Source organism: Erpetoichthys calabaricus, chromosome 11 (assembly GCF_900747795.2).
Source record: "Erpetoichthys calabaricus chromosome 11, fErpCal1.3, whole genome shotgun sequence".
Classification (NCBI taxonomy): Eukaryota; Metazoa; Chordata; class Cladistia; order Polypteriformes; family Polypteridae; genus Erpetoichthys; species Erpetoichthys calabaricus.
In genome coordinates this window covers 85318022-85336225 of record NC_041404.2, presented here as the reverse complement: position 1 = coordinate 85336225, position 18204 = coordinate 85318022, and the positions used below count along the sequence as shown (strand labels likewise).

Genomic DNA, 18204 nt, shown 5'->3' with positions numbered 1-18204 from the left:
AGAAACCCAAAAATGTTGAAGACATATTAAAACATTTTTTTTAAAAACTAGCATAACAGTAGAGAGCAATTTCATAAATTGTGTGAGTATGCAGATCATGTATTATAAATTGTAACAGTTTCAGAATACAAATTTCGTATGGGCATGCATACTAAACATAGGGGCAGAACTGACTTGCAGTTCTTTCCATGTGTCCTTCATGTTTCATACCTTCTTTACAAATGAAGTGTACTAAATATTAAAGCTATATTCCCATTCCTTCAGTGTCATTCACATCATTGTTGTTGCCATTTTCCAAATAGAAGAGTATTAACATTTACAGTCCTCTTCCTTGGTTGGGCACAAGTATTTCAACCTCAGATACCTGCAGTGACTCCTTGCATCCCACTACTAACACCAATACTGCAAACACAAATGCTTCTATTCTCAAACTGAAGATTCCGTTAATAAAATTTTGGACCTAAATCAAGCTATAGGTCTAATTATTGTAGTGCTAGAAGTCAAAAGTGTTTACTAAGTGTTTCTTGCCATATGCTGAAACAGAAATTACATTTTTTGGGATATCCATTGTTTACAGTTCATGCTTGCAGGGTACAATCCCTTTTCTTAGGACCATTTGGTGCTCTCTGTAAAGGAAAATGTTAAACCACTTCTGCCAGAATATTGTTTTTTAGATACATTAGCATAAAATGTGGAAGCACCTATTGTATTGTCTGTCTATCAGTTCTTCTACAAGAAAAAAAAAACAATTCACAGTGGACCAATTTAGTTGATATTTGTTGGAAAAGTTCAATTTTTATTGACATATCTTGTATATAGGGAACTGTACATATTTTTGAAAATGAAAAAAGTTCCCATTTAAAAAACATTGGCAAATTTTCTCAACTGTCTGTCTTAAAACAGAGAAACGTTCTGTGGGACTTTATTACCAGTTAATTTACTCTTTCAAATTTACCTTGAGAGAGGTTACATCAATTTGTATATTTTGTATATTTGTTTATTAGCCCCTGCTGATGGCAAATTAGATCCCCAATATAAGTTAGCGAAAAGCAAGCAAAGTGGTGCACACAGCCCGTCACATCAGCAGCTGGCGTGAACCTCTGCAACACCACCTCACTTCTCCTGCTGCTTGAAGACCTGCTAGGTAAGTTCAATGACCTTCATCATCATAAAAGTAAATAATGCACGCAAAGAAAGCAAAAGGACATTTATTTACAAATAAGTGTGGCTCTATTAGCCTTTATAATATAATAAATAAATATGTACTCTGCATTTATGTTAAAATAAAAACAAATTCGCTGCTGCATTATCTGTAGATTATAATGATTCAAAATTTTATCTGGCACTTTAGTGTATCAGGAAAGTCTCACAATGACCAGCTATTCATTTTATCTTGAGACTTAAACATAGACTTTAACTCTCCATCAGGTACTTCTTTCAAAAAGTTAAAGTATTTAAAATATGAAGTACAATTAGCCATAGACTCTCTAAAACCGTCAATTAACAGTAGTACAAAAATACTATTTTTACAAGCTATTTGCTACTACTAGCCTATTTGGGCTTGTTTTTTAACTTTGATATTGTAAAATTCTAATAAACATATGTATTTTATTTATTTTACTAACACATGTAATTATATTCCATGATCACTATTAATTGTGGATATGAATAATTGTAAGAAAAATACTTAATAAGGAAAAATGTGACTGTTTGATGATCCAACTTTAAAAACTGTCCCCGAATGCACCTTGTTTAAACACGTTATACATGTATGTAACTTTTTAAACCTGCCTGAATGTACTGAATGTTATTAATTTAATAATCATGGCGATCTCACCAAGGTTGGTTCGCTGCTGGGATAGGCTCCAGCCTCCAATGGTCCTGTACTGGAGTAGGTACATTCATAAAATAAATGAATACATTGCTGACATCATATAGAATTTTAATTGTGAAGATAATCCAAAACAAGTAAACTGTTGATCCATAGCATAAATGTTTCACTGAGTTCTGGCATTGCACAGGGAAAATATCACTGAAGTAAGTATTAATGTGTGGGTGGCCCTGCAATAAACACATTCAAATAAAAAAAGTAATTGTAAACATGAATTCCTATTCAAGTCTACCAAGGAGTTGTTTCTATGATGTGCTGCAGATTTTTGGTCAGACCTTAATGTCAATTCCCTTGGTTTAAATTTATAAGTAAATCTGCTATATCAAAAGCTGGAACACAAAAACTAAAGTAACTTAATCCAGGAATGTAAGAAATGAATTTGGAAAAACGCATACACAGAATTTTCATGAACTTGTAAGCATAGTCCAGATATGACCAATAATCTGTCTTTCGATGGTAAAATTCTTCTTCTTCCCTCATCTTCTCACCCTCTTTCTTGAATCCCTCCTTGTAGTATTTCTCCTTCTCAGCCCTTTTCGTTTCTTGGTTGTACCTGCACCTCTCCTCAAACAGCTCTTTCTGTTCAGATAATGCCTCCCTCACCATCCTCATGGTTTCTTTACATTGTTCTTTGACTTGTCCCTCTTTGTCAATCGCCTCCAACTTTCGCTGATGCTTTTTAATGAAATCTTAGCATGATATCATAAAGAAAGAAAAAACAAAGTCAATCAGACATTGTGGAAATGCAACCTGCACCACACTTTTACCTTTTTGTTTCAGGGGATCTTTTTTTTCATTTGTTCACAACTTATTTTGGAAGCTTAAGCAAAATGGCTCACATAACATGGCAAAAGGATAAGCAAAGGGACTACCACATTCACTTTTCTATGCTGTCATATTAACACACTTTTCACTTGTGACTGATGGACTTTGGGTGCTGTTAAGTCACTACTGTTGTTATCTGCAAGTAGAAGTCATGCAGCAGCTAAGGTAGTGTACTCTGCTTCCTTTGAGATGTTCCAAAGAAATCTTTTTATTCTGACTTAATTTTATGTCATGAAATCAGGAAAGAATTCAGTAGCAAGAGGTTATATCCATGTAGTATTTCGAAAAGTTACCTTTTTCAAATATTTTGCTGTTTGGACGTCTAAAATTAGAAGGTAGTATTTTTAGAAAAGGATTAAAAGGCTGTACAGCTTAAAGTCAAACAAAAATGGCACAAAATAAATGCGTAAATAAATCTTTAAAGTAAGAGAACAGAATCTTCAAGAAAATAAGCTAAATTATCTGTCCATTTATTCTTGAACCTGTTAAATCCAGTCCAGTACAGAGTCATGAGAGTCTGGAGCCTGTTCCAGCAGTACTGGCCATAAGGCAGTGGATGTGGAGATCACTCACTGTAGGATGCACTTCTACAAGCACTCACACTCCCTCACACTGGGACAATTTAGAGTAAATTAAGCCAATACACAAGCCTGTGGCATGTGGGACGAACACCCAGACAGGTAAGGGGAGAATATTCAGATTTCATACAGACACAAACATACCTTGCGAATCAAACCTAGGACCCCATCACCTTGATTTTCTGAAAGACTAGGGGGCTTTGCCCCCTGCTCGTTTCGCTAGCCAACCCCCATCTCTGCCGCTTGCATATGTGGATTTCACTTTCACCAAACAACAAATCTTTCAATTTTCGTGGATAGGCCTCTTCATTGGGAAGAAACACTATTTTTGCCTGATGGCACAACAAATTAGACGAGCTACAAGTCTCCGACTTAAAGTTTAAATCCAAACAATATTTGATCTCTTTTTGCTGTTCTGTTATTTCACTAAGTAATAATTTCCGTTTGTTTGCGCTAATGTGATCTTTGATCTCATTTTTTTGGGGGATTTTTGACTTTTAGTACTTTCATTATCTCTAACCTGCTCTGCATGTGTATCGTGCCAAAGTTTTTGAATTCTTTACGATGTTCTACTTTGTCATCTACTCTTTGTCTTTTATTTCCGACCTTGGGCGTGGTTAAATCTCTTGGCACAAACTCTTATCTTGTGGGTCATGAAAGTATCTTACTGAAAAAGTTACATCTCATCCCAGGCTAGAAAGTCTCATCTCGTCCTAGGATTTGTTTATTATAATAAAGAGATATGGCTAAAGTTCAGTTGATAAGTGCCAGTCAGCGTGGAGTCAGTGTGGCAGGAGATCATAGGCGGGTTACACAAAAACACACACACCATGTGGTGATGATGGCACAATTTTCTGTTAGACTAGTGGCGTTTTATCAGTGTGAATGGGTGTGACATGAATCCCTGGGAATGGGGAGACAGACAACTGAAAGTAAGATGAAAACTGATTTATTGTGAGGGTTGGCCACATGAGAACACAGAAGAAAGACTGAAACACCTATTATGATAGACCGATACTGCTAACCATAGGCGGGGGTGTACTACTGCCATAAAGTCCAGTGAAACCCTGCTACAGAGAAGGAATCCAGTTGCAGAAAGAAGCAAAGCATAGTAGCAGCTTTAGGAGCCATCAGACCCAGGAGGCACACTAACAGGTGCAAGCTGCAGACTATGACATTGTGGGGTGTATTCCACAGGAACAGGACAGAGAAACGATCGTGTGCAGTAGGTGGAAAGAGATATGGAGTAGGGGCATCAATAAAAAGAATCTTGTTGCAGAAAAAGGGGGAAGGTTACCCATACCTTTCAAGTAAAACACACCTTATGATCAATCAGTTTACTTACCAGTGTTACAATTATGGCTGTGGAGTTTATTCTAGTGACTACCAAAGTGTTATGAAAAATTACTGAAATGGCTTTACCTTTCACAAAATTTTAGCGGTATGGCGGCATGAATTTCTCTGGCCTGCACTGCAAGAGTACAGCACTTGATGAATGAAGCAGCTCCTGTGGTTTATTATCCTAAATTTATTAGAAACGTCAAACCCATAATATAAACTTAAAGGAGAACTTGACCCACTTCTCCACTGTAGAGGTATTGGCGAGCTTAAATACTTCTGTACTTTCTAATTTTCATTTCTGGGCACACTGGGGTATAATATAATTAAAAATATCTCTATACATCACATGTGGCCATCTGAATAGGCCATCCTCCCAGTATGGCAGGCAGTATGATTTTGGACCATTACTCCATCTGATCTTAATAAATAAGTGAAATCATGCTCTCTTTCTGGCTATAGCTTTACCATTTTATTGTCTCAAACAAGATATTTTTTATACAATATCAAAGAGGCGTTTCATGGAAAGGACAAAAGTCTACAATAAGGTGAATGGACTTTGCATGATGGCTCTGCCAAATCAAACCAATAACAACTTTAGTTATTGAACTGATCTTGCTAGACTTAAGGAAGTTTTCTTAAATCCTCTAATCACTTATTAGTCAAATAAGTTTAGTGGTGCAATATAAATTACCACTAAGTGGCTTGTCTTTAAAATAAAAATACAAATTACAAATTCTGTCTCCCACCATTCCTTTGATTATGATACTGGATGAAAATATGACTAAGAAATATGAAAGCAGACTCCATGACTATTTGGGTATACTGTATATAACATTGTTGTACTTCTCTTCAGCCATTTAAAAATATTAAAAAGTAAATAAAATATTGCACTTAAACAGAAATATATGTGTGATCAGTGGATACTGTCTACAATATCTAGATTGACGTAAATATTGAACTGTTAATTTTTCCTTAAGAAAAGAAACTCAGAACATATTTGACAAGTCTCCAGAATATGTTGGAATAGGATGAATTGGACTCTTCCCATTTTTTACGGTAAAACTTTTCTTCATTTTCTTTTTCATGAGCCTCTTCTTCTCTGCCTTCCTTTGTGTATTGGTCTTTTTCATTTTTCTGCTTCGTTGTAATATATTCATAATGTTCTCCAATCTGGTTCTTTTGTATCTGATATGCATCCTCTAGCTGGCTGAGTGTTTCATCCATTCGATACTTCTCCATTGATTTTGCCTTTGTTTGCACTGCTTCTTTTTCTTCCAGTATTTTCCTTTGCTGGGCTAGGAAGTCTATATAATAATTGCATTAAATAGGTTACATGGTAACAAAAAGAAAAAAGGACATTTTGTAAATAAAGAAAAGGGTAAAATGATGATTCATTAAAAACCTATTTAAAAATAAATAAGAGCAGAACAGACTTTAGTGAAAAGTAACCCACTCCACTTTCATACAACTAACCACAAAACACAGAAATCCATTAATGAAAGGATGAGACTGAAAGAATAAAAAAAACTACAAAGGCAATAAAGAAAATGCAGATGGAAACAACAGCATGGACAAGTGATCAAGCCAAATGTAGATGCAATGAATTGTGAATTGTCACAAATTTTAGGTAACAACATCAGCTTATGTTAAGTTCATAATGGTAGGATGAACATTGTTGTAGCAGTCAGGATGCTCACTATCTTTCTTTCTCCCTCCCTCTCTCTGTTAAGTGAGCTGCTGTCCATGTACTAGCTGTTGTCTTGTCCAGGTGGTCCAGCATGCCTGGGGATCAGTAGTTGTGAACTCTGAGGAGCTGAAGATCCAGTGACCTACTGAGTTACAAAAACACTGTTGTAACTGTGGAAGCTACAAGCACTCTTCTTCAGTGTGTGACACTGATGTTGTTAGTTCAACATGCAACTCTTGGGATGGGTGGCTATGGCCATGGCCACTACCTGGCCAGGACACCAACAGAGTGGAAGGACCACGGGAGAGGACATTGATGAAGCAATATCTCCCCAGGGACACTAAAGGGCAGCCATCCTGGGTAGCTGTGGCACCACGGATTCCCACAGGGAATGTCAGGAGCTGGATTTTGGTGAAGCCCTGTTGGGTTCCGTGGGGGCTGCCAGGGGGATCTGCAGAGCCCTGTAGAGTACCTCCAGCACACCTTGGAGTGATTCCAGGTAATACTGATGAGCCACCTGGAACACTCCCAGGACCTGAGTAAGAGGAGCCGCCTCTTTCCTTTAATTAAATGAGAGGAAGAAGACAAAGCCTGAGGAGGAGTGGAGGTGGATGGACTGGCGGCAGGAAGGGACTGTGTATTGGTGTGTTGGTGCTGGTGATTGTGCACTTTAAACTGTAAATGAACTGGGTGATGTGTTAAACCTGTGTCCTGCCTGTGTGTGTCCGGGTTAGGGTGGCTGTATGCCCCCTGGTGGCTTCACACTCTATATATATTACAATACCACTGTTGTTCTACTATTTATACATCACCACAGTCATACCTTAACTAATTTGAAATATGATGTCACACACGTGCGCATGGGAGGCATCTAAAGGTCTTGAGTAAGGGCAGTTCCGAATCATACCGGGATGTGGCAGACTGCACTGACTCTTTTTCTCCCTTTCCTGCAAACCATTCACCGGAAATTCCACCGGGCCCTCTTGATGTCACTTCTGGGACCAAGCCTATGGAAGAAGACTTTGCCAGCTCCGGCTCCTGTGATGTCACATCCGGGCTCGAGCTGATGGCTGAAGACCTTCATGAACCTGACCCCTTTGATCTCACTTCCTCTCTTCCCCTTTAAAAGCTTTTTCCCTATTCCCTCAGTTCTGTTTCAGACTCGGTTTTGTGCACAACAAGTGCTATCATTACTCTCAATTTGCAGCCAGGAAACCAAATACACAGGTGGCTGCCTCAAACATTGCTATGGCTCTTTGTGGCTTTTGTGACAATGGACAATCTACATTTTTTGATCCCAACTGTCATCTTCAACAGAAACAAGCATACCAAAATACTCAGCCACAAGGACCATTTAACATTTTCGAAGCCTCCCAGGCAGAAAAGGCCTCAATCATTTTTGTTACTCTCCCCGAGTAGTTTCAACTAGGAATGTATTGGTTTCTCATACAAATTTGAGTTTACTTTGAAAACTTAAAACTGGTGTAGACTGACCAGATTCTACTGATTGTGAATTTTTTAAGACTTACTCGTCTCTGTTATATGCCATTTGGTATGGAATACAGTATGTGAAAGCAGGGCTAATGTATGTGATGTTCCATTTATTGGAATGATAAATGTAAAATATTTTATTGCTTAAATTGTTTGTGATGTGCCATTTTTTGGAAAGACAATGACATAGCGACCAGACAGATACATGTTGGTTGTATATGCTCCTCTAGTGGGCATTTTTGGAAATGCTTTTTAAGACTTAAGTGCCTTGGGACTCCTAGTTCATAAAAATAATTGTATTAAGGTGGACTTGCTGTGGTACCCATATTACCCAGCAACAGGGGATGCACAAACCAGTGTGTTTCTTCGTGCTGGTCCCAAGTCCGGATAAATGGAGAGGGTGAATGAAGAGAATGAGAGAGAAAGAAGGTTGCATGATGTGGAGATAGTGAATCAGGAAGTGCAAAGGATTAGCAAGGAGGAAGTAAGGACAGCTATGAAGAGGATAAAGAATAGAAAGGCCGTTGGTCCAGATGACATACCTTTGGAAGCATGGAGGTGTTTTGGAGAGATGGCAGTGGAGTTTTAAACCAGATGGTTTAAACGGACTTGGAAAATGAGAGGATTCCTGAGGAGTGGAGAAGAAGTTTACTGGTTCTTATTTTTAAGAATAATGGGGATGTGCAGAGCTGTGGTAACTACAAGGGGATCAAATTGATGCGCCACAGCAATACGTTATGGGACAGAGTAGTGGAAGCTAGGTTAAGAAGGGAGGTGATGATTAGTGAGCAGCAGTATGGTTTCATGCCAAGAAAGAGCACCACAGACGCAATGTTTGCTCTGAGGGTTTTGATGGAGAAATATAGAGAAAGCCAGAAGGAGTTACATTGTGTCTTTGTGGATCTGGAGAAAGCATATTACAGGTTCCCTCAAGAGGAGCTGTGGTATTGTATGAGGAAGTCAGAAGTGGCAGTATGTAAGAGTTGTACAAGATATGTACGAGGGAAGTGTGACAGTGGTGAGGTCTGCGGTAGGAGTGACGGATGCATTCAGCGTGAAGGTGGGTTACATCAGGGATCAGCTCTGAGCCCTTTCTTATTTGCAATGGTGATGAACAGGTTGACAGCTGAGATTAGACAGGAGTCCCCTTGGACTATGATGTTTGCTAATGAAATTGTGATCTGTAGCGAGAGTAGGGAGCAGGTTGCGGAGACCCTGAAGAAGTGGAGATATGCTCTAGAGAGGAGAAGAATGAAGGTCAGTAGGAACAAGACAGAATACATATGTGTGAATGAGAGGAAGGTTAGTGGAATTGTGAGGATAAAGGGAGTAGAGTTGGCAAAGGTGAATGAGTTTAAATACTTGGGATCAACAATACAGAGTAACGGGAATTGTGGAAGAAAGGTGAAAAACAGCGTGCAGGCAGGGTGGAATGGGTGGAGAAGAGTGTCAGGAGTGATTTGTGACAGATGGTTATCAGCAAGAGTGAAAGGTAAGGTCTACAGGACGGTAGTGAGACCAGCTTTTTTATATGGGTTGGAGATGGTGGCACTGACCAGAAAGCAGGAGACAGAGCTAGAGGTGACAGAGTTAATGATGGTAAGATTTGCATTGGGTGTGATGAAGATGGATAGGATTAGAAATGAGTACATTAGAGGGTCGGCTCAGGTTGGACAGTTGGGAGACAAAGTCAGATAGGTGAGATTGTGTTGGTTTGGACATGTCCAGAGGAGAGATGCTGGGTATATTGGGAAGAGGATGCTAAGAATAAAGCTGCCAGGCAAGAGGAAAAGAGGAAGGCTTAAAGAAGGTTTATGGATGTCATGAGAGAAGACATGCAGGTGATGGGAGTGACAGAGCAAGATGTTTAGAGGACAGGAGAATATGGAAAAGATGAAGAAGAAGAAGAAGAAGCTGTGGTACCCATCTAAGATGGGTTATAATCTAAGACATCAATATAGACCTCAGTATTAACATTTGCAGTGCACCATCTATTGCAATGTATTTTGTACTGCATGTAGTAATATAATGCATTGCATCTGTAATTCCAAGAGATGGCACATCACAGACACTTGTGGTGAAATGCGTTAATTCAAATGTTTGCGATGTGCCATCTGTTTGAATAACATGCAATATACATAAATTTGGTATAAGCCATCAAGGTGTGGGATTCATAAAAGCAGTGTTAATGTTAGTGATATGTCATTTGTTAGAATGACAAAAGCAATACATTTTATTACTAAAAATATTTGTGATGCACCATCTATTGGAATGACAGAGACATAGCAACTAGATGGACATACAGACATTTATCCTTTATCCTGTTTTGTCAGTGTGATTTTCCCCCATAAGCTGTGAGCTTTCTGAATGAACTGCCTCTGCTAATAGTCCAGTTGAATAGTGGACTTACTCTTGACCAACACAGTGACAGAGGGCAAGTAAAAGTTAATATGGGGACTACATCCCTATCTTAGCACAAGGCAGTGACAGATGGGTACAATACAAGTAGCCTCCTGCTCAGTTGCTGGTTTGTACAGCAGATGATTCCATCTCTTAGGAGTATGCTGTATGGATCCTAGAAACTACTGAAGAGACCAGGATCTTGAAGAACTACTGAGGGCTCTAAGTTACTACAATAATTTTAAGTTCAAGGTTATTGTCATATGAACATAATATTATGAATTCTTACTGTTACAATAGTACAATATCATCAAAGAGGATCATCTTCCAGAAGGTAAGAAAAATGACTGTGCAATATAGCTGAAGTCATTAATTACACTGTTTGCCAACTACAATGAGCCCTAGCCCAGGGTCTCTGAAGCCAAAGAAGGTTGCCCATGTCTCTGGTTATGATTCAAGGACTTGGACAGAAATCACTCAGAGAGGGTCACAGGATTACATGGTAACTACTGTATTATGCTTTACTAAACAATCCACTTTTTGTTGCAGAGACTTAGATATGTGACAAAGATGACAGCTATTGTGAGGGATGATCAAATGTGATTTTCTTTTAGTATTTCATTTTTTATAAAATTCTTTGTAATAGGGCTTTGGCAGCCAAAAAAAGTCTTTTCATGCTATTATATAATATTTATTTTAGAACTAGGGGGCTCCGCCCCTGTTTGCTTCGCTCGCCAACCCCAGATTTGGTTATACAATTTTAAGAGATTGTTATTTTCATGGGAATTGTTACATATACATTATTTTCATTTTTACTTTAAAATTTCAGTAAAAACAATATTTGGTATTAACTTTTCTTCAAGATCGCATTGAATTTTGATTCCATGTTTAGATTTACATTGTGACAATGCAACATATAGCTGCCCTTGAGTGAATATCATTTCTTTCTCTCTAATAAATACATTTTTCGAATGTTTGTCCCTGTGATTTGTTAATTGTCATAGAAAAAAGCTATTCTCATGGGAAACTGTAAACATTTTAATATGAATGGCATATCAAGATCTCCTTTTGTGTCTAATGTTATTAGTGGAATATGTACTACATTACCTTTCTTGTCGCCTGTTAAAATTTTACGTTATAATTGTTCGACCAATTTTTAATACAACTAATCTTGTTCCATTGCATAGTCCATCACTCAAACATAAATTATGCAATAGCATTACAATACATCCTTCTTTTAACAGTAATTCGGCCAGTGGAAGACCGGATGGTGTTAACGCTTGTAGATATTCTATGGGATATTGTAAATTGATGTTTTCATCTTCCGCATGTTCACCACCAACTGCTTCAGCATAGTCTATTGATACGGATTTAATCAATTTGTTGTGTAACCAATTTCTCGCTGCCATATTTAGATGAGGACGGCATGGTGGCGCAGTGGGTAGCGCTGCTGCCTCACAATTAGGAGACCTGGGTTCACTTCCCGGGTCCACCCTGCGTGGAGTTTGCATTTTCTCTCCCAATGTTTGCGTGGGTTTCCTCCGGGTGCTCCAGTTTCCTCCCACAGTCCAAAGACATGCAGGTTAGGTGGATTGGTGATTTTAAAAATTGTCCCTAGTGTGTGCTTGGTTTGTATGTGGGAGTGTGTGTTTCCTGCGGTGGGTTGGCTCCCTGCCCAGGATTGCTTCCTGCCTTGCACCCTGTGTTGGCTGGGATTGGCTCCAGCAGACCCCCTGTGTTCAGATTCAGCAGGTTGGAAAATGGATGGATGGATATTTAGATGAATGGGTGATTCTAAACTGGATCTTCGTAAGTGTGTGTGTGTGTGTTCATAAGTAAGCCCTTTAATGGATTGGTGTCTGTCCAGGTTAAGTGCCGGAATGCACCTGATGACCATGGTCTTGTTTGAAAATAGTTGTAAGTATGGTGTGACTTGAAAGTATCTCATAGTAAAACTCTCTGTCTCGGGGGACTTCCTTCCAAAAAGTCTCTTCAAAAAGTCACGTCTTGTCTCAGGATTACTTTCATCTCGTCCCAAGATTCTTTTATTATAATAGAGAGAAGATAGGGCTCCAGTGGGTGGAACAGTAGCTTGAAAGAGGAAAGTTTTGCTCTCAAATCTTAGAAAGTTAACATTTAAACACCATTGACAAAATATAAATACACATCTAGGTTATGGTGGGCATCAGTCCACTGAGCCCTTGTAAAACAGTTGCTTTCTCCTTATATGTAAAATGCAGCTTTATCCTTCTCAGCATGTCTTGTCAGCCCAAGCACATCCCACTTGGTAACAGACTGCCCAATTAGGGGAATAAGTAATTTGCTCCCACCAGTTTCCTTTCAATGAAGATCATCTACAAAATGTGTAAAAGATGTCAGCAGTTACTTAATTAACATAGTTCTCTAAGTCTGCGTACTGCATTATACTGCATTGTTTTGCTGAAAATTCAATGCTTTGATTTTCTCTGTCCATCCCATCATATCTCATGACTTTTTCATGATCAGTGCTGCCTTAACAACACAATTAGCTAGGCAGTGCTAGTGACACACTGCTCATGAAAAGGAGGGACATAAACCAAACTCTGCCCCCTGCATAACAGCAAACTAGCTAGCTGCAGACAATACAATGAATGGAACTACATAAAGTCAGAGAATGAGACACGCCTGTGACCCTCAAAATAAGAGTAAAAAAATAAATGAATCAATTTAATCTAATCAATTTTGAATTAATCAAATCAAGCAATCAATCAATGAAAGATTTTAGTTTGTCATTCATGCAGGAATTGATGAGTAGTCTTACCATTGATTGTATTTTCCTTTTCTGATAAGATGTTGTCAGTATTTTTGATTGTTTCAGAAATCACATTCATTTCTTCAGTGAAACTCTTAAGAACAGTGATGGCCTGAGCAAATAAAACAATGAAAGAATCTTTTTACTGATCAAGACTAAAAACAACTGTTTTACACAAGAAGAAAAAAAAATCTTTAGCTGCAAATAGAACTGAAAAAGAAGTTGGCTTCAAGGTGTCATCAACTGTATGTTCACTTAACTTTTCATTGAAGTAAGGTTTTAGCTGGTAATATGGAAGAACAGAAGAAATGAGCTTCTGATCACCAGTTTACTTTTTAACAATGACTTAACTTCTATGGTCCTAATGTCAACTGTTCCTAAACCCTGATGAATTATTTTAAGTTTACAAGTCTGAACTTATGCTAACTAAAATTTAACCTTGTGTGACTTTTTATGAAAAAAAATAAGAAAAAAGTCAGAGAAGGCAGGTATGATTACGTCTGATTTTCTAAAGAGTTATTTTTGAATAGCTTCATTAGTAACCACAAAGAGAATCCAAAGAGAAAACTCATTGAAAGGTTTAGAAATCAGTTCCACCCATGATAGAAATAAACAAGAAACTCAAGAAATTATTCAATGCGACCAACTCCAATGTTTGTTGCAAGTGTGTAGTTTCTTGGAATTTATCATTCCAGTCGTAATATCACCCAGCCAGCACATAAAGGGGGGCACACGCTTGATTTAGTCATATCAAAGGGACTTAATATTAATGTAACACAGATCCTGGACATCAGTATATCTGATCATTAATGTATTTTTTATAGTAGCACTGTCTGTGACTAGAACCAAGCAGGAGCTTACTGTTAAGCAAGGTTATTTGGACACCATGGCTGCTACCAGATTTTCTAATATATAGCCTGATTTCAGCGTCTTTTGCAAAGCATGCAGTAATGTAGATAATATGATTGAGCATTTCAATGCAAACACACAGGTCGTGGTAGACCTAGTAGCACCCAAAAAACATGTTAAGTAGTTACATATGGTTGTATTACCATGGAAAGCTGAGACAGTCTGCAAACTTGAAAGGGAGTGCCGTAGGGCAGAACGTCAATGGAGAAAGACTGAACTAACCTTCCATTATGAAATCCTAAATGCTCATATAACTAAATATAACTCAGAAGTCTGTCTAGAGAGTGTCTCACTTTTATAAAATTATTAATAACAGTGCAGGAAATCCAAAACTCGTATTTTAAACCATTGATCGCCTTTTAAACCCACCTACATTATCAATGAAGATATCAGATCTTCAAGTGAGGATATTGCATTAAATTTTGGAGAAAATATTAATAATATTAAACTTACTATAAAACCAACTTCAAAGAAAAATTTTGCTTTAGCCTCAATGAGCTCATTGTTGTGAACTAAGCGGCTTCACTAAAATTAGTTTATCTGAACTTCATGTAATAATTACTCAGTAAAAACAGTCCACTTGTGTATTAAACCCTATTCCTACAAGCTTCTTTATAGAAGTGTCTAATATACTAATCAACAACGTTCTTGACATAGTAAATTGTTCATTAGATTTTGGCATTTTCCCAGATTCTTTCAGAATTGCTGTAATTAAGCCCATGCTCAAGAAAAATAACCTTGATTGCTCTATCTAACACAATTATAGGCCAATCTCCAATTTCCCTTTTCTCAGTAAAATTCTAGGAAAAGTAGTTTTTTGGCACTTAAGTGATTCTTTGAATAAAAATGTTATTCTTGATAAGTATCAGTCAGTTTTTAGATCAAATCATATTACTGAAACAGTTCTAATTAAATTAGTAAATGATTTGCACACTAATGCAGATGCAAATAAAATATCTGTACTTGTTCTGCTGGACTTGACTGCAGCATTCGATACTATAGTTCATGATATTCCACTCGGCTTAGCCAGTGGGTAGGACTTTTTGGTATTGCCTTAGGCTGGTTTAAATCTTATATAACCTTATAATAATCTTGTAAAAATACAGATACAGATATTCTATATGGTGTACACCAGGGATAAATTTTGGGACCATTATTATTTTCATTCTACACAATTCTGTTAGTCCAGCTCATTTACAAAATGTAATTTAAATAACCATAGCTATGCTGGTGACACACAGCTCTATTTATCCATTGTACCTGATGACCCAGAGGCTCTAAACCTTTTACTGCAGTGCCTTACTAGTATAACAGAATAGTTTAAGGAAATTCATGCTCATCCAAACAAGGAAAAAAACAGATTTGTTAGTTATTGGCAGCAATAAACAAAGTGAGATTCTTAGAAACAAAATTTATCATCTGGCCCTTTGACTCAAACAAGAGGTCTAGAATGAAGCTGTTATTATCAAGTCTGCTTTCTTCTGTCTAAGGAACATTGCAAGGGTGTGATCTCTTATAATGTTTAAAGATGCTGAAAAATTAATACATTTTGCCTAAAAAGGATGTAAATCGGCTACAGCTTGTTCACAATGCAGGAGTGAAAATTTTTACCAAAAAAAAAAAAAAAAATTGAGCATATATCCCCAATACTAATATCTTTACATTGGCTGCCAGTGTTCTTTAGAAGTGATTTTAAAATAGTTTTATTTGTATATAAGGCTCTAAACAAGGGATCTCAAACTCCAGTCCTGGAGGGTCACAGTGGTTACAGGTTTTCATTCTAACCCTTTTAGTGCTCTGTTTTTGCTGCCAAGTAACTTCTTTTGAATTAATTTTACTTGACTTGTTTTTTAAGATTTGTTCCTTGGAATTTCTTCATCATTCCTCTGAATTGATTCATTTCTTTCCTTAAATGAAATGTGAAGTGAGCCAACAGAAGACCAGCTAAGTCAGGTCCGCAAACTCCAATCAATTTCACTCCAACCAGTTGCTTAATCAGGAGATGATTCTTGCTGTTAATTAAACCAGTTCTTTAATTCACTTGTTGCCGCTCTCATTGTGCAATACCATGCATTTTCAAAATTGTTGATTTTTTCTTTACTTTTCTAAGAGCACTGTTAAAATGTTTTGGGGACCTGAGCAAATCAAGATTCCTGAGACCTCCACCCATTTTATTTTCAGATATTATATGATGGTCACAGTTTCCTGGTCATGTTTTGGTTCATTTTGTATCTCATTATTGTTTGGCTGCTAATTGAGGAAAAAGAAACAATTATTGGGTCTGAGCAAGTCAATTAAAATTAATTCAAAAGAAGTTAATTAGCAGCAAAAACAGGTCACTAGTTAAGAAAAGGGTTAGAATGAAAATTTGCAGCCACTGCAGCCCTCCAGGACTGGAGTTTGAGATCCCTGCTCTAAACAATCTTGCATCTCCCTTCATTTCACAATGCCTGTTTCCTTATGTACCAAATCGCAATCTTAGATCTGCAAATAATAGTTCACTCATTATTCCAAGATCAAAGCATAAAAGAATTGGTGAGGCAGCTTTCTGTTCTTACACGTCTAAAATTTAGAATAATTTACCAATAGAAATACACCAGGCTAAATCTGTGGAACATTTCAAAAATCATTTAAAAAGTTATTTTTAATCTGGCCTTCCAGTAATTAAAAAATGACATAGTGATCTGATGATAAGGTTAGCTATTTGATGTATACCTGGAGGTGGGGCTTAATGGCGAGTGCCTGGTGGCCGGGCCTGCACCCATGGGGCTCGGCCGGGCACAACCCAAAGAGGCAACGTGGGTTCCCCTTCCCTAGGGCTCACCACCTGTAGGATGGGCCAAGGAGGTTGGGTGCAGTGTGAGTAGGGTGGTGGCCGAAGGTGGGGACCTTGGTGGTCTGATCCTTGGCTACAGAAGCTGGCTCTTGGGATGTGGAATGTCACCTCTCTGAAGGGGAAGGATCCTGAGCTAGTGCACAAGGTTAAGAGATTCCGGCTAGATATAGTCGGGCTCACTTCGATGCACAGCGTGGACTCTGGAACCAATTTCCTTGAGAGGGGCTGGACTCTCTACCACTCTGGAGTTGCCCCCGGTGCGAGGCGCCGAGCGGGTGTGGACATACTTACTGCCCCCAGACTTGGAGCCCGTTCATTGGGGTTCACCCCAGTAGACAAGAGAGTAGCCTCCCTCCGCCTTCGGGTGGGGGAACGGGTCCTAACTGCAGTCTGGAGTACCCACCCTTTTTGGAGTGGGTGCTAGAGGGCACACCTGCTGGGGACTCCCTCGTTCTTCAATGCTCATGTGGGCAATGACCGTGAGACCTGGAAGGGCGTGATTGGGAGGAATGCCCCCCCGATCTGAACCCGAGTGGTGTTTTGTTATTGGACTTCTGTGCTTGTGATGGATTGTCCATAACGAACATCATGTTCAGGCATAGGGGTGTCCATATGTGCACTTGGCACCAGGACACCCTAGGCCTCAGTTCGATGATCGACTTCATGGTCATGTCGTCTGACTTGCGGCCACATGTCCTGGACACTTGGGGCGAAGAGAGGGGCGGAGCTGTGAACTGATCACCACCTGGTGGTGAGTTGACTTCGATGGTGGGGGGAGGAAATTGGGAATGTCTGGCAGAGTCCCCTGTCAGAAGTAGCTTCAACTCTGACCTCCAACAGAACTTTGACCACACCCCGTGGGAGGTGGGGGACATTGAGTCCGAATGGGCCATGTTCCGTACCTCTATTATTGAGGAGGCTGACCAAAGCTGTGGCTGTAAGCTGGTTGGTGGCTGTCATGACTGCAATCCCCAAACCCGTTGGTGGACACCGGCGGTGAGGGATGCCGTCAAGCTGAAGAAGGAGTCGTACAGGACCCTTTTGTCCTGTGGGACTCCGGAGTCAGCTAATAGTTACCGAAAGGCCAAGTGGAATACGGCTTCAGTGGTTGTTGAGGCCAAAACTCGGGCGTGGGAGGAGTTTGGGGAGGCCATGGAGAACGACTTCCGGATGGCTTTGAGGATATTCTGGTCCACCATCCGGCATCTCAGGAGGGGGAAGTGGTGCAGTGTCAACACAGTGTATGGTGGGGATGGTGTGCTGCTGACCTTGACTCGGGACGTTGTGGGTCGGTGGGGGGAGTACTTCGAAGACCTCCTCAATCCCACTAACATGCCTTCCAATGAGGAACCAGAGCCTGGGGACTCGGAGGTGGGCTCTCCCATCTCTGGGACTGAGTTCACCGAGGTGGTCAAAAAACCTCTTGGTGGCAGGGTCCCGGGGGTGGATGAGAAA

The 18204-nt window shown here is 39.2% G+C and overlaps 1 protein-coding gene across 3 annotated transcripts in view; it reads right to left on the bottom strand.

Moving 5' to 3' along the window:
- Positions 1 to 2090: 2090 nt before the first annotated feature.
- LOC114660652 (guanylate-binding protein 1-like) overlaps positions 2091 to 18204 on the bottom strand; it is a 75657-nt gene continuing 59543 nt past the window's right edge. For 2 of the 3 annotated variants that reach the window (XM_028813486.2, XM_028813487.2), the window contains exons 10-11: positions 13014 to 13116; positions 2091 to 2580 (exon numbers count right to left, since the gene is read on the bottom strand). In XM_028813486.2, coding sequence (XP_028669319.1) covers positions 2174 to 2580; positions 13014 to 13116 — 510 coding nt within the window. In that variant the 3' untranslated portion in view covers positions 2091 to 2173. Of the gene's footprint in view, positions 2581 to 5147; positions 5940 to 13013; positions 13117 to 18204 lie in introns of those variants that run through there. The other variant, XM_028813488.2, reaches the window with a different exon arrangement.